Source organism: Erythrolamprus reginae, chromosome 2 (genome assembly GCF_031021105.1).
Source record: "Erythrolamprus reginae isolate rEryReg1 chromosome 2, rEryReg1.hap1, whole genome shotgun sequence".
In the NCBI taxonomy this organism is placed as follows: Eukaryota; Metazoa; Chordata; class Lepidosauria; order Squamata; family Dipsadidae; genus Erythrolamprus; species Erythrolamprus reginae.
In genome coordinates, this window is record NC_091951.1 from 71,362,503 (window position 1) to 71,390,426 (window position 27,924).

Here is a 27,924-nt window from a genome sequence, read left to right on the forward strand (position 1 = left end):
AAAAACTCACAGATCTATCAAAAAGACATACCTTACATAGAATAGGATAACCTGATTATTTTTAGAATCATTTTAGTGTTTAGGGTATAACTGTAAAAGTAGGTAGATCTGGAGAGATTTGGACAGCCTCTTTAATTCTCAAGTACTCAATGGATAAGGCATATTTAAATTTTAATATGTCTTTATTAATTAATGATATATTTCCCATTTGTTTGTGCATATCACTGGAAATCACAATTTTGCCTTATGACAATCCAAGATTAAGAATTCAGTTAGCAGAAATTACGTACTATATAAGAAAATCGTTCCTTGGATTTCCCTTCTTTGCTCACATTAACTGTCACCATATCAGAAAATTCTTCTGTTGCTTCTCCAGTCCAGCAAACAATTCTGTATAAAAAAGAGGTTTTGACTGAAAAATAAGAAGTGTGACCAGACTATAAAATACGTCAAGGATAGAGAAAATATGACCTGATGGCTCTTTGAGTATTGTTTTTGTTTTATTTTTAAAGAGCATTTACATTTTTAAAAAGCTGGCATATGTATTATTTTTATTTCTAAGAATGCTTATATGCACCATTGTGGGCCTTGTGATTATTTCTCATTGAAAAAGCAATAAGTCACATATTATCCTGCTACAAATTCTTTATTATCCTTGATAATTCTGAAGCAATGCTACAACCTGAAATTATACATACCAATCTATGCAAAACAGGCTATTTAGGAATGGACAATTCTACCCAAATCAGATTAAAGTCAGGATCTATATGCCCATTTTAGCTGTTTGTAACTCATACGTTTTGATATTTCTGAAATTCAGTTCCAATTCTTATGAACTGGCCATTACAGTATATTCTGAAAATGTGCAATTGACTAAAAAACTAAAACAATTTATTTTAAATAGTAATATGTGTCCTGGTGGTCCATATTGGTTTGCTATCTTTATATTTCTCTATATTTATTAATATGCACAGATCATGTATATGTGGACATGATCACATGAAGGTACTTTGAATTATATACAAACAAATCTGAATTTATCTGATTTTTCCAGGTAGTCTGGAAAGACCTGGTAACTCCATATTTAACATCTTGATTCAGTTGATATGTACTTGGTTTCAATTCATGAACTATGAATGTAACGGAATGATGGATCAACATTATTCCATTTGGTCAAAGTTTGGTGATATCTTTCAAACATGTCCTGAATGGTTTTTGATTGATATATTATATAATCTTGTTGTTTATTTTAGTTGCTGGTTTTTGTGTGTGTGTGTGTGGGGGGGGGGTTGGTCTTTTAGGTTTTTCTCATTTTTTCTCTATTTTTCAACTTTTAAAAATACTTTCAAAAAGCAATTCTGTGATTTAAACGTACTGCCAGCTTCTGCTTGGAATAGGATTTGAAATTTAAAGAATGTCTGCACCCAAAATCACGGCACTGCTTTAATTAATTGAACCGTAACTTTTTCATTAGCCCTTTGTCCATTGCGCTGTTGATGCATTTTTCATCTAATTTTTCCAGGAACTACACTGTGGGGATTTTTGGGGGGAGAGGTAACTTTAATGAACTCAATATTGCTATTACCAAATACAGCAAGAAGTTTTGTTTTCTACTAAGTGGGTGCTATTGTAAAATAATAATATTGTTGTGGTGAATGCATACATACTTAGCCAGAAGTGTTGGGGTAGTGGTGGTTTAAAACTGAAAATGGTAGTCTTTGGGACATTCACCACATCCCCATCCACCATCGATGCCCTGTATTCAAGTTTATTCTGTCATACATGTAACAAAAGAGAGATAGGAATAATTTCTGTAGGATAAACAACACCCTACATATAAATGGAAAGGTCCCCTTCTCCTGCACACGAGAGAGAAAGAATGTCACTTCTGGTCAATATTATTGCTATTAAAATATTTTATGCTGAAGAAAAAGCTGCAACAGTGGCTATGATGGGGAAAGTTTTAAAATATAATAGATGGCCAGAAAATTAAAGGGCCGTTGTAGAAAGTTATAAGTGTAAGGATGCTTTAATTCATAAATAACCAGAAGTAAAAAAAAATGTATCAGGGACAATAGTAAGTTGTAATAAGCATATTTAGGCATTCAATCACATACATTTATTTTAATTATCATTCATTTTTAGCATGGCTATGTATATTTTCCCTTTTTCTTAATTTAAGCATACTTATCCCTACCTACCATATATCCATCAATTCTCTATAATGTATAATCCGTGCATGGTTCAAAGTTAAATGTAGTTATAGTGCTTTTAATAACAGAACAACAAAGAATCAGTAATTTTTGATTACTAGTTATTGGCTAAATTTTCTAATCTAGGTTGTTGAGTGAGTATTCCATTTACAGAACAAAATAGAATTTTTCCTATATGGATGATTTTATTCCAAAGCAGGATGTAGACAATTCACCTTAGCTGGTCTGTGAAGCCTATCTAGTTTCAGTAATGAAAACAACTGCAAAAAGTATGTGGATGTGAAACTAGGGGGGGGGGGGGATTGATAGAACTGTAGAATTTTTTTGTAAACTATGACAGAGTAGGCAGCAGCTGTGTAAGTTTTATTACACTTGTCACCCTAAGTTCCTCCCTGTCTGTAAGAGATGAGGAAGCTCTGAATTTGGTGGATTACAGTCCTTTGTTACACAAAGACAGCTAACTAAAGAACAACTTATGCTTGTCAGTAAGGCATTACTTTATATAAAATGTAATTTCCTTACTTACATTATCTGTGCGCTTTAAAAAAAAACCTGAAATGTATGCAATTTTTTTCAATCAGAACAATAATATGCAGCATAAAGGGCTGGAATTCTAGGATGTGAATACTTATAATATGTCAATTTTAAGTTCCAGTTTTGTTACCTATAATTTTGAAGAAATTTCCTCATTAAAAATGAAAAGGTGTGTGTGTGTGTGTGTGTGTGTGTGTGTGTGTGATAGAGAGAAAGAGAGAGAGAGAGAGAGACAGACAGACAGACAGTTCTTCTAGAAATGGGGTGGTCCAGATAGTTTCTGTAGGAGACAGATTAGGGAAGGAGTCTGTCTGTCAGGGGAGACAGCCAGGGGAGGAGTCAAATGGGAACTTAGTCTAGAATTCCTATATGGGTGTAAGAGGTGAAATCCAATCCCTTTAAGTTGAATTAAGTTGAACCTTATCTAGTCTCACTCAGCTGCAAACCATCAGTCTGAGAACATTTCGGCAATAAAACCGCTGGTGTGTGGGTCTGATTGTTTGATTGTTTGCACCAGAGGGTTTCATTTTTCTGGGTCAGTAGGCAAATAGTAGCAGTTAGTAGTAACAGTAACAGAAGTTAAGGACTGAATATTCTGTTATCAATTTACATATTAACAGGTTCATGCAATCCTCTATGCAGTCATTTACCAAAGCCATCACAGGCCTGAACCCTAAAGCAAGAAAGGATCAATTTGCTGAAAAGGACAAAATCAACACTTCCCATGTGCTTCATTTCAAAACAATCTAACTTGAATTACTCACTCCTCGGAGACTATATATCTGTCCTGAAGTGGCAAGCATTTCACATTTCCTATCTTGACAGCATTAACAACATCACTGAATCTACGGCCAAGATTTCTCCCTCGAATGGTGACCTGAGTTCCTCCTTCCAAGGGTCCATCCAGAGGCTCAATCTGTAAGTTCAAAAAAAAAAACACCTTAATGAAAACAACTGAAGACAAAAGGGGGATTTTTTAATTTGCTCCAACAAGCAAACAAACCAACAAATCGTATCGTTAACATTCATATATGATTTAAAATTTTATGGCTTTATTTTATACTACCTATGATACTACTAGCAGTGTGGCGGCTCAGTGGCTTAAAAGATGTCAGAGAGAGGTCTATATCAGTGATGGCGAATCTATGGCACGGCTGCCACCGGTGGCACACAGAACCATATCTGCTGGCACATGAGCCATTGCCCTAGCTCATCTCCAATGTGCATGTGTGTTGGCCAGCTGATTTTTGGCTCACCTGGAGGCTCTGGGAGGGCATTTTTGGCTTCCACAGAGTCTCTGGCGGGATGGGGGAAGAGCATTTTTGCTTCTGGAGCCTGAGGAAGGCAAAAAAAATGAGCTTATCGGGCCCACTAGAAGTTGGGAAATCACTGGTCTATACTCTGCGGGTTCAAGTCATCACATGAGGGAGTGAGCTCCTGCCCCCTGCCTCAGCTTCTGCTTCTGCCAAGCTAGCAGTTTGAAAGCATGTAAATGTGAGTGGATAAATAGGCATCACTTTGGTGGAAAGGTAACTGTGTTCTGTGTTTTGCCATACACTTTGCGCTGCAGCATGATTTTATGCTGGCTACATGATTGCGGAAACAGTGGACAGTGGCTCAGTGGCTTAAAAGATGTCAGAGAAGGTCTAATAATCTGCTGGTTCAAGTCCTAGCATCTACGGAGTCTACGGAGTCTACGGAGTCCACGGAGAGGGGTGGCATATAAATCTAATAAATAATAATAATAATAATAATAATAATAATAATAATAATAATAATATAATTACATGAGGGAGCTCCCATCACCTGCCTCAGTTACTGCTAAGCTAGCAATTTGAAAGCATGTAAACAAGAGTAGATAAATAGGTACCACTTTACTGGGAAGCAGTGAAGGGGTGCAATTTGTTTTACTACTACACTGTGGGCATGGCTTATTTTGTCGGTGTGGCTTTCCGGCCATGTGACCAGGTGGGAGTGGCTTGATGATCATGTGATTGGGGGTGGCTTAAAGGCAGGGGTGGGCTACTGCCCGGACGGGGGGAGGGGATGCAGTGGGATAGCAAAAATGGAGCTCCACCCCAGAGCACCCAATTTGCACTGAAAGATGTTGAAAGAAAATGCAGGGCGTTCTACATAAGCCACGCCCACAGTGTGATGGTAAAAATTTTGGTAGCCCTTCACTGCTTAAAGGTCATGTGACTGGCTTAAAGGTGGCCAACTTGATGTCACTCATGTCAAGGGTTTGGGTTAAGGTTAGGGTACCTGGCCTCTTCTCACCTTAAAGAGATACAATTTCCCTATCTATTTACTATTATTCAACGTCCAAAATATACTATTTAATTCTATGTATATATACCATATGTGTACATACATATTACACACAGGCACACAAAATATACATTATCTACTATAAGTGTATGTACATATACAAATGCATGCACACAGTTCTTCTAAAATTATACACATTCAATCTCATTTACTGCAATAGAAAAAACATACCCAGAGCCCACAAGGGGAAAAAAGAAAAAAAACATTTCTACTAGTTTTGCATTCCCATAGGAGCCCATCACTGCTGGGAAGGTAAAAATTGCCTGCTGGGAAGGTAACAATTGCCCTACACTTTGTACTGTGTGACATGATCTTATGACCATGGAAACATCTTTGGACAGTGCTGGCTCAATGGTTTAATGAAACAGAGACGAACACTGCTCCCTAAAGTTGGCCTACAACTAGCAGAGTAAAAACCCCAGGGGTTCCTTTACTTTACATCATTCCTGCTAAAACATCATTTCATAATAATATGAAAAGAATGTGAGAAGCAACAAGATTAGCCAATGGAAAATATAGATAAACTGTAACATTTTTGGATGGAAACCAAACCCGTACCACCCAGCTTCTAAAATTCCACCATGATCAATAAAATAATTTGTGACAAGATTATTCAAAATTGATTCAGTTCAATCATTCCCTAACATCCTTACACCATCTGCAATGGATTTATCCATTTTGTAAGTATGATGTCGGAAGCTACAACGTTATTTTACAACAATACCAAATCCCAGGGGAGATTTCACTTGCTACCACTTGTTTTTTTCCATAAACCAAAGTCACTGATTTCACAGGATGTCTGAGTTTCCTTAATAACCTACAATTAGAAAATTGTAGGTTGTCAGTTGGTGACAAATTTTCATTTCGCAACAAATCTATACAATCAACAATAAAGGAACAGCAAAGGAACTGCGGACTTCCTTCCTGGAAGTTCAGTTACAAAGCCTACAGCTTGCCTTTCCCTCTAACTGCTGCCAACATAACATGATGTCAGGCAGGGCAAAAGGTCATCAGCGGATGCGTTTTCTTCCACCAAGCTGCTTAAACTTGATAATCTCCCTTACTTCACTGCTCCAATAGAGCTACACTTGTCCTCGTGTTCTTCTTCCTCTCAGGACAACTCTAGAGACACTAAAAAAAACCCCTCCTTGTTTATTTTTGAAATGGAATATACAGCATCTGCTAAGGAAATAGCATTCTAGTCTAATAACGCTAATGCTGATGATTTGTTTTCACTAGTTGCTTTTTGCAGACAGCAAGGGGCTCAGTTTCCTACACTGTACAGTGGAACTGAGTGGGCCTCATTAGCATTTCCTCTGCATTGTTAGACCAAAGAAACAGAAACATATTTTACATATTAGTAATAAATTAGCTACTTGATTTTGAACAGATGAGGAAACTACCAACTCTAAGTTCCCTGGGTGGATTAGATTTTTCTACTTTGTCCATTAGAATTCTTTCATATGCAGCTAGTTTCCTATAGAAAGATTACCAAATAAACTGCATACAATTAGTCCTTGACTTACAACAGTTGGCTTAGTGACTATTAGAAATTGCAACAGTATTGAAAAAAGTGACTTCTGACCGTTTCTACTCTTAACGACTGACTGCTGCAGTAACATTCCCTTGGTCACATGATCAAAATCCAGACTCCTGGCAATTGCAAGGTCCCGGGGTCACTAACCTTTTGCAACTTTCTGACAAGCAAAGTTAACGGGAAGCCAGATTTGCTTAAACAATTGTATGACTAATTTCACCCTGCCGCGAGTCACTTAACAAATGTGGCAAGAAAAAAATCATACAATGGGGCAAAACTCACTTAACAAATACCTTGTTTAACAACTGGTGTTCTGAGCTCAATTTTGATCATACGTCTGGTGCCTTCATACCTGTAGTGCCTTCACAGATTTTGATTAGAGACAAGAGAATTCCGATATATGTTACCAGATCTACGTAATAGATATATGTTACTAGTTCTACGAATTACTGGCACAGATGAGAATATTGATCATACCACATATTCATCATGGCATAGCTAACAAGGCATAGCTAACCAATTGTCAATTCAACAAGAATCTGAAGGACTGCATGGTAAACTATGAGGGTTGGAAAACTTATGTCCTGAATAATGTCTGATTGCAAGGAGATGTGTTCTGCGGCTTCCTAATTACCTATTGTGGACAATAGAGTGGCTGATCCTTTTTTAAAAAAATAACTAAATACAAAAACCAAAGAAAAAACTACAAAAATTTACAAAAGAAGAAAAGCCAAAAAAAGAGAAAGAACCTAAAGATCAGATATTCACATACAGACGTGCATAAAGTTGTACAGTAACCATTTCGATTATTGAAAGCTATAATTTGTTGCAGTCATCGTGGCTAATCTATACTAACCAATTGTGCAAAGCACCAAATAGTTGGAGTCACATGTTTCTCTTTCCAATGTTAAAAGAAAATAGGAGGAGAAGTGAGTGCTTCTGGAGGAATAATCAGAGACTGTATTAAGAGAAATACAAGGTGGCCAAATTCCAGGGAATTAGCCCAAAGAACAAGCGATTAGAACTCCAGCATGGAAAACTATAATCAGATTTTCCTTTAAAGTAAAAAAAAAATTACTTGGCAATGTGAACATATGGAAATTAAATGAAATCTTTTCACGTATTGCTGTGCTAAAAAGCAAAAGCATAGATGAATGATTAGGATGCTGCAACATGATATGCAAAGTCCTGTTTTTCTTGAAGTCAGCCAGGCAAGTTTAAGAAGGAATCCCTTCATTTCAGTACATATAAATGACACTTCAAAGAAGCATTTATTTCCACATGAGTAGTCCTGTTCATTTAGTGACTGTTTGAAGTTGCAACGGCATTGAAGTGACTTATGACTAGTGATGGGCGAACTGAACCCGCACAATTCGGGTCCGTACCGAATTTTGCGGTGTTCGGTATGCCGAACACGAACCCAAAATTTTTTCAAACTTTGGGTAAAGTTTGGGGTTGTGTTCGGCATTCAGAGCATTGATGTCACCGGCAGGTTGCTAAGGATGCCAAGGTGATCACTTCCTGGAATCTCTTCGGGGGAGGGATTCCCCGTTCGGGTTTGAGTTTGGTTTGGGTTCGGCCGAATTTTGCATAAAGTTCGTCCGAACTTCCTGAACCCGAACACCGTTGGGTTTGCCCATCACTACTTATGACCCTTTTTCACACTTACAACCATTGCAGCATCCCCATGGCTGTGTGATCAATGTTCAGTTGCTTAGTCATTGGTTCATATTTATGAGGTCACCGTGTTCCAAGTAATAGTGGGTTGCTACTGGATTTACCACTGGTTTGCTGAGTGCGTGCACATGCACAGTTTGGGGAAAATAGAAACATAGAAGATTGAGGGCAGAAAAAGACCTCATGGTCCGTCTAGTCTGCCCTTATACTATTTCCTGTATCTTATCTTAGAATGGATATATCTTTATCCCAGGCATGTTTAAATTCAGTTACTGTGGATTTACCAACCACATCTGCTGGAAATAGAACTTCTGGGTTGCAAACTAGGCAAGGAGCAAAGAAAACAGCTGCGGATTTACAATTCAATCAGCCGCCCTGATCAGCTGAGCTATGGAAGCAGAGATGAATGTCAGTATAACCCAGGGATGGGCGGGCAAGTCCACGTTCACAGATACAAAGAACTGGTTCGCGCTTGACTTGGAGTCAGAACTAACTGTTCGGATGAACAAATCTGAACCGGTAGCAACCCACCACTGCTTTTAAGATCATGTAAATAACCTTTTATAACCTTCTACCAAGCAAAGTCAATGGTGAAGCCAGATTCACTTAACAACCATGTTACTAACTTAACAACTGCAGTGATTCATTTAACAGCTACGGCAAGAGAGGTTTTAAAATGGAGCAAAACTCACTAAGCAAACTTCTCACATCAGCAATAGAAATTTTGGGCTCAATTGTGGTCGTAAATCAAGGGCAACCTGTATTACCTGACATTTTTGAAAACTTTCAGAGAAAGCACGATAATCTGAGCACTCAACCAGTGTTTTTATCCATCTCTCCAGCTCATGGATACATATAATGAAAGGAAAGACGAACACTACAAGTCAATAACTATACAAATAGCATCAACAGAAGAGATTGGGTAAAATGGTTACTCATGCTGTCCATGTTCTTGTGGATACTTCATGCAGCAACTTGCTGCATAAGTATGTGTTGTTATTTTTATATCTTTTCTGCCTTTTCTTCTCTTGAACGTAAAATAAAGAATTGCTCTAATGAGCAGGAGCATATAGCTTTACCCATGAAAAAATAATGTGCCATTGAGTACTATAAAGGCAATGTATCATAAAGTGAATTTAATTTATTTTCTGAATCATGAGTACAGGTTCTAAAGCAGTTTTGGAGGGTAGCTCGTTATTTTGGTGTGCAATATAACCTATACCTATTTGGGTAGCAGAGAGCTTCATTTTTAAGTGAAAGCAGTTATTGGTAAATTATGGGTTTCAGGTAAGACTCAAGAGAAGATAATCACTTCTACTGGTTTCAATTGGTGGAGAAGAATAGGCTAATAGAAAAGCTGAAGTAGACATTACTGAGCAAAATTGCAAAGCTATTTTTATTCCTGAATCATTAAAGATACCAGAGACAGAGAAAGTGACTAATTTGGAATTGCTTATTTTAAATGCTCCCTTTTTCATGATTGCAAACGATTAAAACCTTCAATGGAAGCAATACATTTGTTGCCCGAATCTCCTGATAAGAGCATGGTGGAGTTGAAAGAAATGGCTACTATATCTCATGAAGCAAGACTAAATTAACTGAAAAGTGCTGATAAACAAGGTACTAAAGATGTTGAAAGGATGTTGAATGGAATGGTGATTTCCTGGCTGTTAAAGATACTTTGGGGAAAAAGATCTTAGTAGTAAATTGGAAACAAAACATGAGGCAACAGCATGATATGGCAGTGAAGAAACCAAATGAAAGTGAGATGGGTGATATCTATATGTAATATAAACAAACAAACAAAGTAAGTTAGTTAGTTTTCAGCCACATCTCAGAATTATTTTCAAATCATCTTTGGGGTCATTGTTCCATTTTAACCTGCTTTGACCATTCTCCATCTTGAATAGAGCAACTAGTTTTGTATAGAGCGGTGGTCCCCAACCTTTCCCCAACTTTGGCAGCCCGGTGGGGGTAGAGTGGGGATGGTTCTGTTGAGATTTATTCCTGACTGGGACAGCCAATCAGAACATGGTTAGTCAATGAATCTTGTTTGGTGACTCAGTCAGCCAATCATAGTGAAGTGCTGACTAAGCATGTCCTATTGCTCTCCTATATCTCCTATACCTTTCTTCTATTCCTATATCTCTTCAGGAGATATCTCATTTGAAAACTATGATCCATGATTTTCTTTTCTTATAAAAGGCATTATGTTTACATGATCATTCATTGTTTCTATCATGTATAAAACTATCTTAATATATCTGTTACGAAGATCAAAATTCAGATTCCTGCTTCATCCTCCATTAAGGACACTAGGCTTCTCAATTCTGCCCATAGATAGACTCTTCATTCTTTGTCTTTTACTTTAAAGCCCCAGAGTTGAAATGCAGCGAATGCTGCTCTGAATCCAAATTTTACCTTCCTGATTTCAGGAGGAGGACACACGGCTGGGATCTGGGAGGCTTCTGTATTTTGTCTGCAGCTAGAAGTGATCTCGCTCCAAATGCACTGATGACCAAGATCTTCTCTCCCAAGACATTGAGAACAATCAGCACTTCCAATTGCACAATTGTAAATCTCAACTGAAAAAAACAGACAGCATATGCTAAAACTGAAACATGTGCAACCCCTCCCCCTTTCCAGCAACATAACATTTAAAATCCGATAGAAGAATAAGAGTTTGCACAGGAGTTTTCTCCTGTAACCCTAAAGCTTTCCCAGTAATTCTTGGCACTTCTCCTTTATACAACATAATTTAGTATTTAAGAATTCCCTTTGTCACACTGGGTTATGTTTTTAAAATTCTAGACTACTGCATGAGAATCAATTCTGTACTACAGAATCCAGTTAGAAAAGATAGCAAACAGAATCCAGTTAGAAAAGATAGCAAACATTATTTTCCATAGCAAACAGTGTGATGTGAACATTTCACTAACTTGCCATCAAAAGGAAGGGAAGAGAATCAGGAAAATGGAGCTGTATAATGGTGACAACAGAACAGGTATTGGTCCTTATTACAAAACTGAATATCAACAAGTCACCAGGCCCAGATGGTATCTACCCAAGGATTATTAAGGACCTAAATATTGGGACTGTTGACCTCCTAACTGAAATATGTAACCTATTTCTACTTTTTGGTCTCTGCAGTTGAGAACTGGAAGTTGGCCAATTTAAGTCCTATTTTTAAGAATGGCTCCAGGGGAAATCCAGGAAATTCTGGGCCTGTCAGTTTAACATCTGTCCTGGGGAAGACAGTGGAAACAGCTATTAAAAATTATACTACCAAACATCTGGCGACCCAACGCATGCTCAAGGATATCTAACATGGTTTCACTAAGCATGATCCTGTCTAACTAGAGTTAGACTAATTTACTAGAGTTTATTAAAGCTGTTAATAAGCATGTGGATAAGGGTCAGTAGACATCAATTACATAGATATTGAAGAAGCCTCTAATAAAGACCCTCATCAAAGATTTTTCATGTTACAGGTGAAAATTCAAGGTCCTGTTCATCACCTATAAAGACATCTATGGCATAGGGTCAGGCTACTTGCTGTGGACAGACTTTCTCCTATTGCTTATTTTTCTGTTGTACTTGATCTTAATAAATAGGGTACGCTCCAGATCTGTTCTTTCAAAAAATGTAATTTTGATGGAATCAGCTCATCTCAGTAGCAGCATCTACTATGAGGAAGAACATTCCTTGGTGTTTTGGATGGCCTCAAAGCTGTTAGCTTTTCTCAGACAATGAATACCTGGCTGTTTCCTTATTCTCCAAATGGATTTCTGTACATTAGGGAAGTACAGTAGGCATCCCAATGGTAGATACAATTCAATGTAAGCAAATGTAAAGAGATGCACATTGTGACAAAAATCCTAACTATTCATACAAAGTAATACAAAGTAACTGTACTGTTGATGAAAAAAGTTCTCAAAGTATAATGGTAAACAGTTCATTGAAGATGAATGGGGTTATTTCTTATGTCCCAAGGCTGTCAAGTTCAGTTCTTTTTGTTCTGCCCTGATCCTCACAATTCACAATAGTTCAGAATATCTTTAGGTGGTTTACAAACTATCTTAAACCAATAACAACCAATAACTTTCAACATTGGTGTAAAAACATTAAAGGATATTTTTTTTAAAAAAAAAAATCTGTATGTATCATTCAAAAATAATTTGTCCCTGAAATTAAGGACTCTCATTAATCAATAGTCTGTACTAATACTTGGTGAAACATGAACTGGATTTCAATTAATCTTTAGACTAGAAAAATAATTTTGAAATAAAGCAAAGTTTCATCAAGGCCACTCAATAACAAGTGAATTGTAGACTGTTTGTAGACATTTCCTATAGCTTCATAATTTTGTAATTAAACCCCGCATATACATTTTTATTTGCATATTATGGTTAATAGCTATCTAAAACATCTATGATCCAGAAATACAATTGTTCTCCGAGTTCTGCCACCATTCTGAGAGAACATTTGTTGTAGATATTACAAAATTCATCTAGATAGACAAGACCTTCGGACATTATCAATTTAAAATAAAAACTAAAAACAGCTCTAAAGTAAAATGTAAATCAGCCTTAAACTATTGGATACCACATATCTTGTACTATAATAATAAATTCCATTCCATTCCATTCCAAAATACATTTGTCCCATATGTCTTATTGACATAAATGTAACAATATGCAAATATACTGAAGCTGACTGAGAAAATACATTCTAAATACAATGGCAAGTGTTATTTTTATCAATATGCAGTTTGCTAGCAACTATATGAAATCCACCTAAATTGTGAACAAGAACCAAGATAATCTGCATATAGATATAAATTATGAATATTGAAATATTGCATTTTTTGGCTTTACAAACTCTAACCTACTTTGGGAGACTATAAAATGAAAAGACCAATTAGTAAAAAACATGTAAGCCTTTTTTAGATGAAACACTCAAATTAGAAAGTGATAAAAAGCAAACCAAATTTATGTCAAACCTGTCATCATCTGTGGACTGTCAATAAATTTTTCAGATCTTCCTTTCAACTGAAGATTTACCAGAAATAAATGTCTTTTCTCTAAGGTATAAAGCTGCATAAAAAAGAGGAGAGTTCATTTACTGAACCAGAAGTCCAAAATGTGTAAATTAAGCTTTTACTGTGTAAGTATTTTTGTATTACAAGATACACATATTCAACAGAAGAAACCAGGAGAATGCACTAAACAAATACCATACAGATGTTATCCTTTGCTTAATGACTATTTGTAGTTATGAGAGATTCAGGAAAAAATATTTACAACTTGTCCTTGAAAGTTAGGACCTGTGCACTATCCCCAAGGTCACACTGTTGCATTTTTGGCACTTGGCAACCTTTTGGCACTTATAATTGGTTGTCAAGTGCCCCATAATCATGTGGTCTTTATTTGCAATTTTCTCTGTCAGCTTCCCCAGAAAATTAATGTGGAAGCCACAGGGAAATCTATAAAATGCTGCTGCTGCAGCAGCAAAATAATTTCCCTTCCCCTCCAAGTGGGCAGGAGACTCTTACGGACGGGCTAAGAGAAATGAAGACTTTTGTGTAGCAAGTTGTTCCCTACTGTTCTCTTTGAGTGGTCAGTTCTACTTGATGGGTGGACAAGAGATCAAACTCTCAGGAACTCTACTTCTTGCTGCCATTGAGCTTTGTCTTTTTTCTTTAACTATTTAACATCTATGTGGATCATTGGGAGAATATAATCAATTCATAAGTAATACCCAGTTTATGAGCTGGGCAGGAGATGCAGTGGAAATGTGTCTAGAGGGCCCTATGTCTAGAGCAGTGTTTTCCAACCGTGGCAACTTGAAGCTATCTGGACTTCAACACCCAGAATTCCCCAGCCAGCATTTGCTGGCTGGGGAATTCTGGGAGTTGAAGTCCAAATAGCTTCAAATTGCCAAGTTTGGGGAACACTGGTCTAGAGGGTTCTACATCACCATTTTCTGTTTAATTCCTAGACCTAGACAATTACAATATACTCTATGAAGATTATTCAAAATCTTGAGCAGCAGCCCAGATAGCATACTGAAGTTCACTTATATAACCCTACCGTTATGGGAATTGCTCTAATTACAATTAATTTCCGAATGCAACCTAAGATGCTGGACATCACTTTGGAATTCCTATATCACACTGGGCCTGGACACATCTTAGATCACTTTCTCTGAACTGAAGTTTTGTGTCTGGTGAGACCATAGATAGAAGGCTTAATCTATGGTCTACCACCAAAGGAATGAAGGGATCCCATTGCTGAATTGGAAAAAAACTTACCTCTCTCTTTATATTGTGTTTCTGGACCGCAGTAAAAACAGAGGTGAAGAAATACAATGCCACCACTTGAACGATGGTGCATCAGATTTGCTCTAATTTTTATTGCAAGTTGTTTTTTCCTGTTATTTTAATCATTCAATCTAATTCAATTACACATTGTATTAGCATGTTGTAAGCCTCTTTGGAAATGTATGGTGTATAAACTGAAGTAAGTATGTAAATAAGGTATATACATACATCAAGATGAATTGAAGTTCCTAATAAAAAGAGCAGCTTTGGAACTGAACATATATGGAGCATGGAGCTAGAGCTGTGGTTCTCAACCTTTCTAATGCCATGACCCATTAATACAGTTCCTTATGTTGTGATGCTCCCCAAACATAAGTCTAGTGCCAATTCTCCCAACAGAGCTTTAAGCTGATTGGCAGGAAGGTCAGAGGGACACCGCCCTGTAAACCCCTGATTGGTCGGATTGTAAAAATATGTCCCAAGGCACCAAAATAGAAGTCTTAGTTCCTAACACCATAGAAAATTTGTCTTTTCCCATAGTCTTGGGTGACCCCTGTGAAATGGTCATTCAACCTCCAAAAGGGTCCTGACCCCAGGTTGAGAACCACTGAGCTAGACTACTGAAATTTTTGATGGAAAGTGTGACAATAAAATGGTATGGACCTGGTAGTAACATGCTACTACGGTATTTATAATCAGAAAACTCTAAAAATATTAAAATAATCAGTCATGAACTCACCAACACATTAGTACACTGAACAGCAGATGCATTTAGCCACTGAGCCTCAAATATTTCAGTTTCAAAGTGACACTCCAAATGCATTGCCTAAACAGTAAAAATGTAAAGAGAAAACTGTAGAGTAATAATATTTTACATACTTTCTAACAGAAAAGGAATGATTTTAGGTATTTATTTCTTTATATGTTGATAAATCAATGAGCCAAGTTCTGAACTCAATTATTGAATATCATTTATTATAACAGTTGTATTAGTAATGATTATGCTGATTAATTTCAACAAGCTTGTTGAAATAACTAAATATTTTACATATTTTAAATTAAAATTTCCCGTAGTTCAGGGATAGGCCACCCAAATAGAAGAATAGAAGAAATACATCTTTGAATAAATAAGATATCTATTAAATGGTCTCATAATTACAAAATATTCCTGCCTATGTTGTTAAAAGGTTATGCCAATAAAGTGAGACAAGAATAGACGCACAAACCAGCAATCCAATTTACTGTATATCTATAAATATTTTCTTAGGAAGGCAAGACATAACATGTATTTCAATTATTGAAAGTTTCACTATCATGTCTTAAATTTTCAGTTTTAAATCTAGTAGTTAGATACAGTAATACCTCATGATACGAACTTAATTGGTGCAAGGAGGAGGTTCGTAAGACGAAAGGTTCGTAAGACAAAACATTGTTTCCCATAGGAAACGATGTAAAGTCAATTAATCCGTGCAACCAAAAAAACCCCCGTGAAAAACGGCTTTCAGCGACTGCTGGGAAGCCGCGCGGCTGTTTTAAAAGGTGACATCCGGCCTGGGGGGCTTCCCAGCACCCCCCCGAACCCGGATTCGGGGTTCGGGGGGTGCTGGGAAGCCCCACAGGCCGGCTGCGACCTTTTAAAAGAGCCGCGCCGCTTCCCATCTGTCTCCTGAAGCCGAACGGCAAAGCCGAACTTCCGCATTCGGCTTCAGAAGACAGCAGTGAAGCGGCGCGGCTTTTTTAAAAGGTCGCAGCCGGCCTGGGGGGCTTCCCAGCACCCCCCAAACCCCGAACCCGGAAGTTCGGCAAAAGTTTGGGGTTCGGGGGGGTGCTGGCAAGCCCCCCAGGCCGGCCGCGACCTTTTAAAACACCCGCGCCACTTCGCAGCTGTCTCCTGAAGCCGAATGCGGAAGTTCGGCTTTAGCGTTCGGCTTCAGGAGACAGATGGGAAGCGGCGCGGCTCTTTTAAAAGGTCGCAGCCGGCCTGGGGGGCTTCCCAGAACCCCCCGAACCCCGAACCCGGAAGTTCGGCAAAGGTTCGGGGTTCGGGGGGGTGCTGGCAAGCCCCCCAGGCCGGCTGCGACCTTTTAAAACACCTGCGCCGCTTCGCAGCTGTCTCCTGAAGCCAAATGCAGAAGTTTGGCTTTAGCGTTCGGCTTCAGGAGACAGATGGGAAGCGGCGCGGCTCTTTTAAAAGGTCACAGCCGGCCTGGGGGGCTTGCCAGCACCCCCCCAAACCCCGAACCCGGAAGTTCGGCAAAAGTTCGGGTTTCGGGGGGGTGCTGGTAAGCCCCCCAGGCCGGCTGTGACCTTTTAAAACACCCGCGCCGCTTCCCAGCTGTCTCCTGAAGCCGAACGCTAAAGCCGAACTTCCGCGTTCGGCTTCGGGAGACAGCCGCGAAGTGGCGTGGGTGTTTTAAAAGGTCGCAGCCGGCCTGGGGGGCTTGCCAGCACCCCCCGAACCCCGAACCCAGAAGTTCGGTAAAAGTTCAGGGTTCGGGGGGTGCTGGCAAGCCCCCCAGGCCGGCTGCGACCTTTTAAAACACCCGCGCCGCTTCGCAGCTGTCTCCTGAAGCCGAACGCTAAAGCCGAACTTCCGCGTTCGGCTTCGGGAGACAGCTGCGAAGCGGCGCGGGTGTTTTAAAAGGTCGCAGCCGGCCTGGGGGGCTTCCGAGCAACCTCCCGAACCGAACCCGGGGTTCAGCAAAATTTTGCCTCTTCTTATGAACTTTGTTCGAGTTACGAACCGGCGTTCGGGAGGCTTCTGGAAAGCCCCGCCGCCCGGCTGTTACCTTTTAAAACAGCCGCGCGGCTTCCCAGCAGTCTCCGAACGCCGGTTTGTAACTCGAAAAAAGTTCGTAAGAAGAGGCAAAATTTTTCTGAACCCCGGGTTCGTATCACGAGTTGTTCGTAAGACGAGGGGTTCGTATCTTGAGGTACCACTGTATTTGTAAATTCCCTCTGTTTGTACTGAATCTAGCATATCACACCTCTTTTCCTACATACTTAATTACTTAATTTAATACTTAATTAAATTAAATACTTAATTACTTAATTTAATAATCTCAATTATAGGACTACAGGTGCAAATATAGGATCTACCTTCTCTTTCTTTACAAAGTCTATTTATTTTATTACCTTTATAAAAGCAGCATTTTTCAAAGTGATTGTAATGTCCTGAGAAGTCCCTGTGGATACTGGTGCAAGAGAAACAGGCACAATCTGTGGACAATCAGCACTGTTCTGTATTTCAGGAAACAAGTGAAAGAATTGAAGGTCAGGGTGGAAAAAAATTCAACCTTCTTAACATTGAGATAGCAGAACCAAGCTACAAAAATGGGTGTTCTCACAAGTTATTAGCTTAGAGTACTCCCACATTGATAATTCTTTACATAATAGAGTTTAATCTTAGTATAAAATAAGTTCCAATATAATCTATTATCTTATTCCTAGAGGGTATACTAAATAATTGCCTACATTTATGTTAATGTTACCCGAATTTTCAACTTTAAAAGTACACTAGGAAATAGTGTAAATTTTGAACTTAATGGACAGATGCCAAATGAATGTTTGGTATGAAATAACACCTTTGCTTGCACAGACTCAGCACATATTAGTGTGAAAGCAAAAGAAACTTCACCAATATTCTCCCTAAGGTGTGAAACTTGATTGGCTTGTGCTATTTCTTTTTTTCTTCATTATATGTCCATAGATGAACACTCAGCTTTGTGACTTCAGGCAACTCTGTTATCAATCTGGGATTTTTCACAGTGAAATTAATTTGTCCACAAATTAAATGGAAAACCATATGCTCTCCTCAGCTGTCAATATGAAGTAGATACTCTACCCACTGTTTCATCAGAAGAAAATAATCAAATGATGCTAACAAAGATACTGTGTGTTTTCTATAGAATCAGAAAGTTCCTTCTAGAGTCTTCACAGGTTTTTTCCAGGTTCATTCTAAAATCGTCCTTGAATTGGAGTGCAGCTCAGGTGAAGGTGTTTTTGGAGGTCCATCATTATACTCCACAGAAGCAAAACTGATATGTCAACTGTAACATCATCAGGATACACTGTGATTGTTCGCATCCAGAGTAGATTGCAGGAAACCCTACACTAGTCTTCAGCTTCAGGAACGCTTCAGACATTTGAATTGAAGAAGAACAGCTCAGATTAGATATTAGAAGGTGTGGCATGCTAAGGTGACAACAAGATACCGATTTCGGCATTCAACCCAGTAGCTACTCATTTCCTACTATGTCCAGTTCAAATGATTGATTTTGTTTTGGATAATCAGGTTTAGGATGGCCTCTGGCCACAATTTTTCAAATGTACTGCAAGGCTTTCTACTAATTTTGAGGTAGATGTTATTATGCATATAGCCAAGCCCTAAAACAGAACCAGTTTATATAAGCTATATTCAAATATCCATTAGGAAGAATGCAGTGTTTGGTGCTATACAGAAACTTTTAGAGCAGATCCCCCAAATTATGGAATTTTCTGTTTTGGGAAGTATTTTAGAGAGCACTTGAATTGTTTTCTCCTTTTAGTTGGTCTTCAATGATAAAGAGTTATGTCTCATATTTTATTATTCTGCACTGAATTTTTTTATAATTTTCATATTAAAAAGATGACTAAAAGATTATTGTACTCTTAACTCATTACTATGATTTTCTTTTGTTTGGTAGCTACTATTTTTTAAAATAGAAGTTGATATGGATTTAATTGCTTTAGTATTTTTAGTATGTCTTGAGAGAAGAAATGCAATCTAAAGATATATATAATAAATAAATACACCAATAAGACAAATAAAGAGGAGGATATTAACCAATTTGATCAGGAGCTTATCCTAGCCATTACATCAGGGTGTCAAACTCAAAGCCTGTGGTGCTTAGATCTCTCTCAAAGCAAGGTGCTTAGATCTCTCTGTGGGGCCACCCTGGAAACAGCAAAGGACTGGCCTGCAGTGCCTCTGCCAATAAAAATGGAGCTCGGGGGGGGGGGGCACATGTGGGTCTTCCCATGCTCTGTTTTCACTGGTAGAGGGTTGCAGTAGGCTGTCACAAAATGGACCTTGGGAACCTGTTTTCTCTGGAAGAGTGCTCAGGCTACCATAGGCGCCTTGACACGAGTGACGTTGAGTTGGCCATGTCCACCCTGCCCATTCTGGGCCCCTGAGATCACACAACCCTGATGCATCTCTCAATGAAATTGATTTGACATCCCTGTATTACATCATTTCCCTTATGCAGATAATTACATTACCAACAAAAGTCCTGATGACCCTACCCTTGGGTGGACTTCTTGGCACACATAAGCATCATAAAAGATGGGTGGCAAATACAATCATTCAATAAATAAATAAAATATGGGATACCAAACGATATTTCTGGGATCAAAAAATTAAATACAAATTAAAAACACTGAAATTTGAGACTTGCTGTGGTTTGGAGGTATGTGTGTAGGCACACAGACATACATGAACATGGAGCAACCCTCAAATCACTATTAAATTCAAAACTGTTAGATAATTACTATTTTCTATGTAATTTCTGTTAGAAAACAACGCTAAACTAAGAAGCATTCCAAAAAACATTTTATAATAGGCATATAGACATATTTAAAATTTTAAAAAGTTAAAATTTAACAATAAACAATTGAGTAAAATCCTTCCAAAAATTGATGTTAATATGAGTAAGCAGATCATGCAGAAGACTGTAAGAAAATGGGACAAAAGGCATAAATCCATTAATTTATTTAAAATCTGAAGCAAACTGATTTATCTTAAACCAAGGATAAAACCTCAAGAGAGAGGTAGTGCTTGTATCAAGAGTATATTCTCTTATGTGATTGCATAGCAAATTATTGTGGCCTCTACAGGTAACAGACAGGAAAAGCACATTCTCTGACAGATATCCCACTACTAAAACTTAATATGAGCTTTTGTATGCCTTTATAGGTACCTTCAGAGCAGGTATTATATGCTCTAATTGCCTTTTTCAATGACACAATGCAACATTCTGCAGTAACCCACCATGGCGGACAGTCTGGATGACAGAAGGAAAAGGGGGGACATGATCGAAACATTTAAATATGTTAAAGGGTTAAATAAGGTTCAGGAGGGAAGTGTTTTTAGTAGGAAAGTGAACACAAGAAGAAGGGGACACAATCTGAAGTTAGTTGGGGGAAAGATCAAAAGCAACGTGAGAAAATATTATTTCACTGAAAGAGCAGTAGATCCTTGGAACAAACTTCCAGCAGACGTGGTTGGTAAATCCCCAGTAACTGAATTTAAACATGCCTGGGATAAACATATATCCATTGTAAGATAAAATACAGGAAATAGTATAAGGGCAGACTAGATGGACCATGAGGTCTTTTTCTGCCGTCAGTCTTCTATGTTTTTATGTTTATTTATTTATTAGATTTGTATGCTGCCCCTTTCCGTAGACTCTATGGCGTACACTGCAATAATCTAATGCAGATGTTCCATATATAAAGAACATTCAGCCAAATTAATCCTATCTAGGAACAGCAAAGCTAATGAACCAGCTAAAGCTGAAAAATCCACTCCTTGCTTAGATATGAGTCTCTATGTTCTGATAAATTTTCCACTTGTGATGGTGGAAACAGCACAGACTTCAATACTCTTGAATCCAAATTTAATTTCTTCCTCTGCTCTCTAAGAAGTATATCATTCCTAAGTCAGTGGAGTGGTATAAATAGTATTTTCAGTTTTATTTATTTATTAAATATATATGCTGCCTGTTTCCCCAATAAGGGGATCCTGTGTTATTTCTCTTATTTCTATATAACATCATTCAACTATTCAAACTTTCAGGAACAAAATGAAAGGTAATTCCACGATATAAAAATCTCTCTCACTATTCTTTCCCCAAATGTATAAGTAAGTACAAATAAATGGATTAGATTTAAGAATAATAAATACTTTATTGTAATTGTTTTTATATACACAGTATGCACATACAACGGAAGTCACATGATGCTGATGCTAGAGACCAGTCTCAACACACAACAAAAAAAATAGGATTTATGATGATTGATTAGATTGATGATTTATTAGATTTGTATGCCGCCCCTCTCCGTAGACTCGGGGCGGCTCACAACAACAATAGAACAATTCAAGAGAAATCTAATAATTTAAAAACATTAAAAAAAACCATTATTAAAGCAGACATACACACAAACATACCATACATGAATTGTATAGCCCCGAGGGAGATGTCTCAATTCCCCCATGCCTAACGGCAGAGGTGGGTTTTAAGGAGTTTACGAAAGGCAAGGAGGGTGGGGGCAGTTCTAATCTCAGGGGGGAGCTGTTTCCAGAGGGTCGGGGTCGCCACAGAGAAGGCTCTTCCCCTGGGACCCACCAAACGACATTGCTTAGTCGACGGGACCCGGAGAAGGGGTTTGGGTTATCTAAAGGAAAAGGGAGGGAGAAACAACCTAACTTTGCCATATTTTTCTCCAAAATATCCAATTAAAACAACTATAACCCAATATGCATGAACTACATTAATTGAGAAAACGGTTTTCAATGCTGGACAATAATTTTCCTTCTGATATCATTAAATAGTTTGTGATTTATTTAAGAGTGGGATAAATGGAAAACTAAAACTTAAAGGGGTAAGCAATGTTCTTCTCCATCTTAAATGCTGCAAACGGAAACATTTGCATGAAGAAAATGCCTCTTGTCTTCTCAATAATCTTAAAATGCTTCCCTTCGTGAGAAAAAAAGTACTTTCAGAGCATTGCAAGTAAAGAAGCAAATTAGCTGAGAGACATGGCAGCATTCTGACCCATAAGCCTCCTCAAGAAAAACAAATCCAGAAAGGAAGGGCATGTCTGCATACTTAATGTAAAAGCAACCACTTCAGTTGCTAGAAAAAGAAACACTGCAGAACCATTTAACTATCTGCAATTCCATCTCCTGTCTTGTGAAAATTTAGTGTGTCTTTCATTTGTGGGTGACACAGGGGAAAAAAATTGAATGTTCCAAAAATTCCCTTTTTTTGTAAATGTTCAGTCTGGCTAATTCCATTATCATCATTCTTCCATTTCCCAGTGACACTATAGATCTTTGCTTACAAGAGGAAATGTCAAGTGCTTTAGCTGAAAAATAGATAAGACATCAAACCACAAAAAACCATTACCCAAAATATCACTGAAAAGGGGGAGAAAATGAAGCCCTGCTTTTTAAAACTTCTCTGAATCGCTTAGTTCCTGATTCATTTAAAATTCTAGTAGTCTTTCCTGCAAATTAATGGTTTTTCTCCTACATCAAGAAGTAGCAAAATTAAATATCATTGAAAATGATATTATCTTACAGCTGTCAGAACAAATAATATAGGGCACTGGCTGCTTAAACTTAAAAATACTTGCATTTCCATTTATGATAACGCTTTAAAAATCTTCACTTAGACTAGCAAAGGCATTTGCTGAAATCTAAATTCAACATGTCCGATATGTACATAAAGCTTTGGTTGCAAATAAGGGCTTCTCTTCAGTCAGATGAAAGGAGTTTTGCTGTGTTCATAACAAGGGAATGAGGAAGAATAATGGAATTGAAGAGCAGAATTATTTTTTCCTACCATACAAGCTAAAGAACAGCGCTAATTGTTCTTTCTTCTAAACTAACCCTTCCCACCAAGTCAAAAAACCTCTATCTATTTGAATCAAACTTATTGCTACTTAAATATATGCTTACAGTCCATGGTTTGACATTTTAGAAATCTCCTAAAAGGAGAGGTTACTATGAATTAGTGCTGTACTGCATTTTCATTAGGTGCTATTTCAGTTTTGAAAATTATAATACTGAGGTCTGTCCAAAAGGATGCTTGGTTGTTTTCTTGCAGATGTTTCGTTACCCAAGTAGGTAACATCTCCAATGCTTTTTCCACACCAAGCAATGAAAAATAGGCACTTAATCTTAAAATGGTACTTGCCATTTTAATATATGTAATATATAAGTCCTCTTATTTTTGTAAAGCATTTGCTGAAGTGACCTAGTTTGTGACCTACCCTGACCTAGTTTACATTTAAAGGGTATACAGTGTTCCCTCGATTTTCGTGGGGGATGCGTTCCGAGACCGCCCGCGAAAATTGAATTTCTGCGAAGTAGAGATGTGGAAGTAAATACAGTATTTTTGGCTATGAACAGTGTCACAAGCCTTCCCGTAACACTTTAAACCCCTAAATTACAATTTCCCATTCTCTTAGCAACCATTTAGATTATTACTCACCATGTTTATTTATTAAAGTTTATTAAAAAGAATATTTATTAAAGGCGAATGAAAGTTTGGCAATGATATATGACGTCATCGGGCAGGAAAAACTGTGGTATAGGGGGGAAAACTGCAAAGTATTTTTTAATTAATATTTTTGAAAAACCGTGGTATAGAGTTTTCGCGAAGTTTGAACCCGCAAAAATCGAGGGAACACTGTATGACAAATGAAGAACTTTTTATCATTAAAAATGTCTGAAAAGCGGAAATTGTTATTGAAGATCATCATTAACAGGCCCAATATTCATTTCCAATGTGTGTTAAGGGTTAAATCCACTCAGCTGCTTCCTTTCTATGCTTCAGTCTTGTTTTCAATCCAAGGAAATCAAGTGAATGCTGCAAAACCATGCATACTTATGTTTAATCACTCTAGCAACTACATTCTAGATGGATGAACCTGGTATATTCAGCTCCACAGCGGGTACAGCTGCCTGAGTATACCTGAATTGGAAAATGCCATTGCACATTTGGTGCTTAATCCTTTAGAAATCTATTACTAAGGTTCTGTATTTAAACAGTGCTTATGATCTGAGACTCTGAAACTGCTTTCCAAAAAGGCTCTAATTATCGCAACTAGACAGATTTTTAAAAATGCACTTGGGACATTGAAATGAGGAGAAACAACATGATGGATATAATGCAATAAGCCGAAGAGGGTTGTGTCATAGGCAAGCCGATGATAAAAACAAGCTTCATACTTATTGTATGATTCTCCAATAGTGCAGAATTCCAAGAAACAAGGGATGAATGCCTAATTGGATCTACTACAAATTTCCCGACAGAACAATTAATCAGTGGAACAACTTGCCTCTAGAAGTTGTGAATGCTCCAACACTAGAAGTTTTTAAGAAGAGATTGGACGACCATTTGTCTTGAAATGATATATGGTTTCCAGCCTGAGCAGGGTGGGTTGGACTAGAAGACCTGCGAGTGACATTTGGTAGGGAAGGTTTGCCGATGACTCTAAAGTGTGCAATAGGGTTGATATTGGAGGTGTCTGTAATATGGCAAATGATTTAGCTTTATTAGATAAATGGTCAAAGCAATGGAAACTGCAGTTCAATGTTTAAAAATGTAAAATAATGCACTTGGGGAAAAGGAATCCTCAATTGTTTTGTATTGGCAGTTCTGTGTTAGCAAAAACTTCAGAAGAGAAGGATTTAGGGCTAGTGATTTCTGACAATCTCAAAATGGGTGAACAGTGCGGTCAGGCAATAGGAAAAGCAAGTAGAATGCTTGGCTGCATAGCTAGAGGTATAACAAGCAGGAAGAGGGAGATTGTGATCCCGCTATATAGAGTGCTGGTGAGACCACATTTGGAATACTGTGTTCAGTTCTGGAGACCTCACCTACAAAAAGATATTGACAAAATTGAACGGGTCCAAAGACGGGCTACAAGAATGGTAGAAGGTCTTAAGCATAAAATTTATCAGGAAAGACTTAATGAACTCAATCTGTATAGTCTGGAGGACAGAAGGAAAAGGGGGGACATGATCAAAACATTTAAATATGTTAAAGGGTTAAATAAGGTTCAGGAGGGAAGTGTTTATAATAGGAAAGTGAACACAAGAAGAAGGGGACACAATCTGAGGTTAGTTGGGGGAAAGATCAGAAGCAACATGAGAAAATATTATTTTACTGAAAGAGTAGTAGATCCTTGGAACAAACTTCCAGCAGATGTGTTTGGTAAATCCACAGTAACTGAACTTGCCTGGGATAAACATATATCTATCCTAAGATAAAATACACAAAATAGTATAAGGGCAAACTAGTTGAACCATGAGGTCTTTTTTCTGCCGTCAATCTTCTATGTTCCTATGTTTCTAATTGCTGAGGTTGCTATTGATTTATTATGTGTTATCAAATTGATGTTAACAGCCATAGATAAAGAGGAGGCTAAGATACTTTGACCCCAAATTGTGAAGACAGAAATACAATGAGAAAAAAGTATGTAAAAAATATGAACATGAGAAAGCTCAACAGTAAATGATGAAATGAACAGAATGAAATGAAACGATAATTTAGGCATCAGTGAAATGAATTGAAATTAGACTCTTTTAATCAGATCATCATGTTATTTATTACTGAGGATGCCAAAAGCAACTAAGGAATGATATTCTTTTTAAAATCATGACGGATAAAGCAAAGACAGTCCCCAAGTACAATGCAATCATGACCAAATAATATCAGCCCTTTTTAATGGTGCAGAAAAGAGCAACCAAAATGATCAGGGGTCTAGAAACCAAGACTTACGAAGAGAGACTGCGGGAACTGGGCATGGATATTCTAGAGAAAAGGAGGGCCAGAGCGGACATGATAGCAGTCTACAGGTATATGAGGGGTTGCCAGAGAGAGCAGGGAATCACTTTATTCTCCAGGGCGAGAGGGCCGGACGAGGAACAACGGCTGGAAGCTGACCAAGGAGAGATTCAACCTGGAAATAAGGAAGAACTTCCTGACGGTCAGAACGATAAACCAGTGGAACAACCTACCAGCGGAGGTTGTGAACTCCAATACTCTGAACATTTTAAAGAGGAAATTGGACTGCCATTTGGCTAGGATGCTATAGGGTTCCTGCTTAGGCAGGGGGTTGGACTTGATGACCCGCATGGTCCCTTCCAACTCTAACAATAAATAGATAGATAGATAGATAGATAGATAGATAGATAGATAGATAGGTAGATAGATAGATAAATAATGAGAATTATTCAGGTTTATGCCCAAACAACTGACATGAAGAAGAGATCGATATCTTTTATTATTAAGATCAATCTCAAATCGGTAGAACATGCATGGTGTTTGTGGTTGAAGATTGGAATGCCAATGTTGGAAACAATAAGGAAGAAAATGTAATTGAAATGTTTGGTTTTGGGAACAGAAATGAATGCAAGAGAAAGACTTTCAGCTTCTTCAAGCAGTGATTTCTTCAGTATTAACGCACTCTTCAAACAGCAAAAGACATCATAAAATGGAATACCTAGAAGTCAATGTTGATTATTATTGGTACAAGCAGGTGGAAAGATCAATTGTAATGTCAAAGTTGCACTCAGTGAGTCTCCTTTGTGGAACATATTACAATCCACTCATGTGTAAATTCCAAGTGAAGTCAAGCTAAAGTGGAAGAACAAAGCCAAACGGTTTTTCTCTGATGTGATTTTGAGCATATGGTGACCCATTTCAAAAAATACTGAGAACTTTCAGACACCACATTATTGAGGATGAATTGAAGAGACAGCCAAACATCAAGAAACAGAAGAAAGCAAATTGGATGTTATAAGATAGTGGAAACAGCCAATAAGAGAAGCGTAGCCAAGGCCAAGAAAGACAGAGAAATTAGGAAGGAACTTGCAATACACTAGAGATATAGGGGGTCCCGAAGGGCCATCACACTAGATTTTCTCCAGTTAATGACATATTTGGAATACAAAAGGTAAAAGTAAAGATTTCCCCACATTCACTCATGTCTCATTCTAAAGAGCAATAGCCATTTCCATTTCCTAGCCAAGTGAGCAGTTTGAAGATGCTTGCGTAGTCATGTAGCTAGCATGACTATATGCCAAGGTGCACGTTTACCTTTCCACTGAAGTGGTATCTATTTATCTACTTGCATTTGCATGCTTTTGAGCAGCTAGGATAGCAGGAGCTGGGTCAAGAACCGGAGCTAACTCTATCAATGGTACTTGAGTCTTGAACTCTCAACCTTTCAACTAATAAACCTAGTGTCTTAACTGCAAGGCCACCGTGCTCCCTGTAATTGGAATATAAACCATATTGCTATACAATTTAAATAAGATGTATTAATGGCATGACATAATTATCAAGAATATAACATGTTAGGTTTGATCGATATTTAACTTGATGGACATTAGATGAAGGAGTCAGCAGGAAAAGTCACAAGTCACTCTAGAATTTACAGCTTTTTCTTGGGATAGATCTGGCCTCACCACTCCCAGCACACATGTCCAGACCTGTGCACATCTTACCTTTCTACTGGCCTGCTTGCAAGCTGCA

The 27,924-nt window shown here is 38.0% G+C and overlaps 1 protein-coding gene across 1 annotated transcript in view; it reads right to left on the reverse strand.

Annotated features, from left to right (window-relative positions):
• The window catches only part of PLXND1 (plexin D1), a 208,496-nt gene that overhangs the window by 102,505 nt on the left and 78,067 nt on the right, over positions 1–27,924 (reverse strand). The window contains exons 9-14 of the mRNA XM_070738311.1: positions 17,747–17,851; positions 15,351–15,437; positions 13,292–13,385; positions 10,711–10,874; positions 3,512–3,663; positions 291–390 (exon numbers count right to left, since the gene is read on the reverse strand). Coding sequence (XP_070594412.1) covers positions 291–390; positions 3,512–3,663; positions 10,711–10,874; positions 13,292–13,385; positions 15,351–15,437; positions 17,747–17,851 — 702 coding nt within the window. The remainder of the gene's footprint in view (positions 1–290; positions 391–3,511; positions 3,664–10,710; positions 10,875–13,291; positions 13,386–15,350; positions 15,438–17,746; positions 17,852–27,924) is intronic.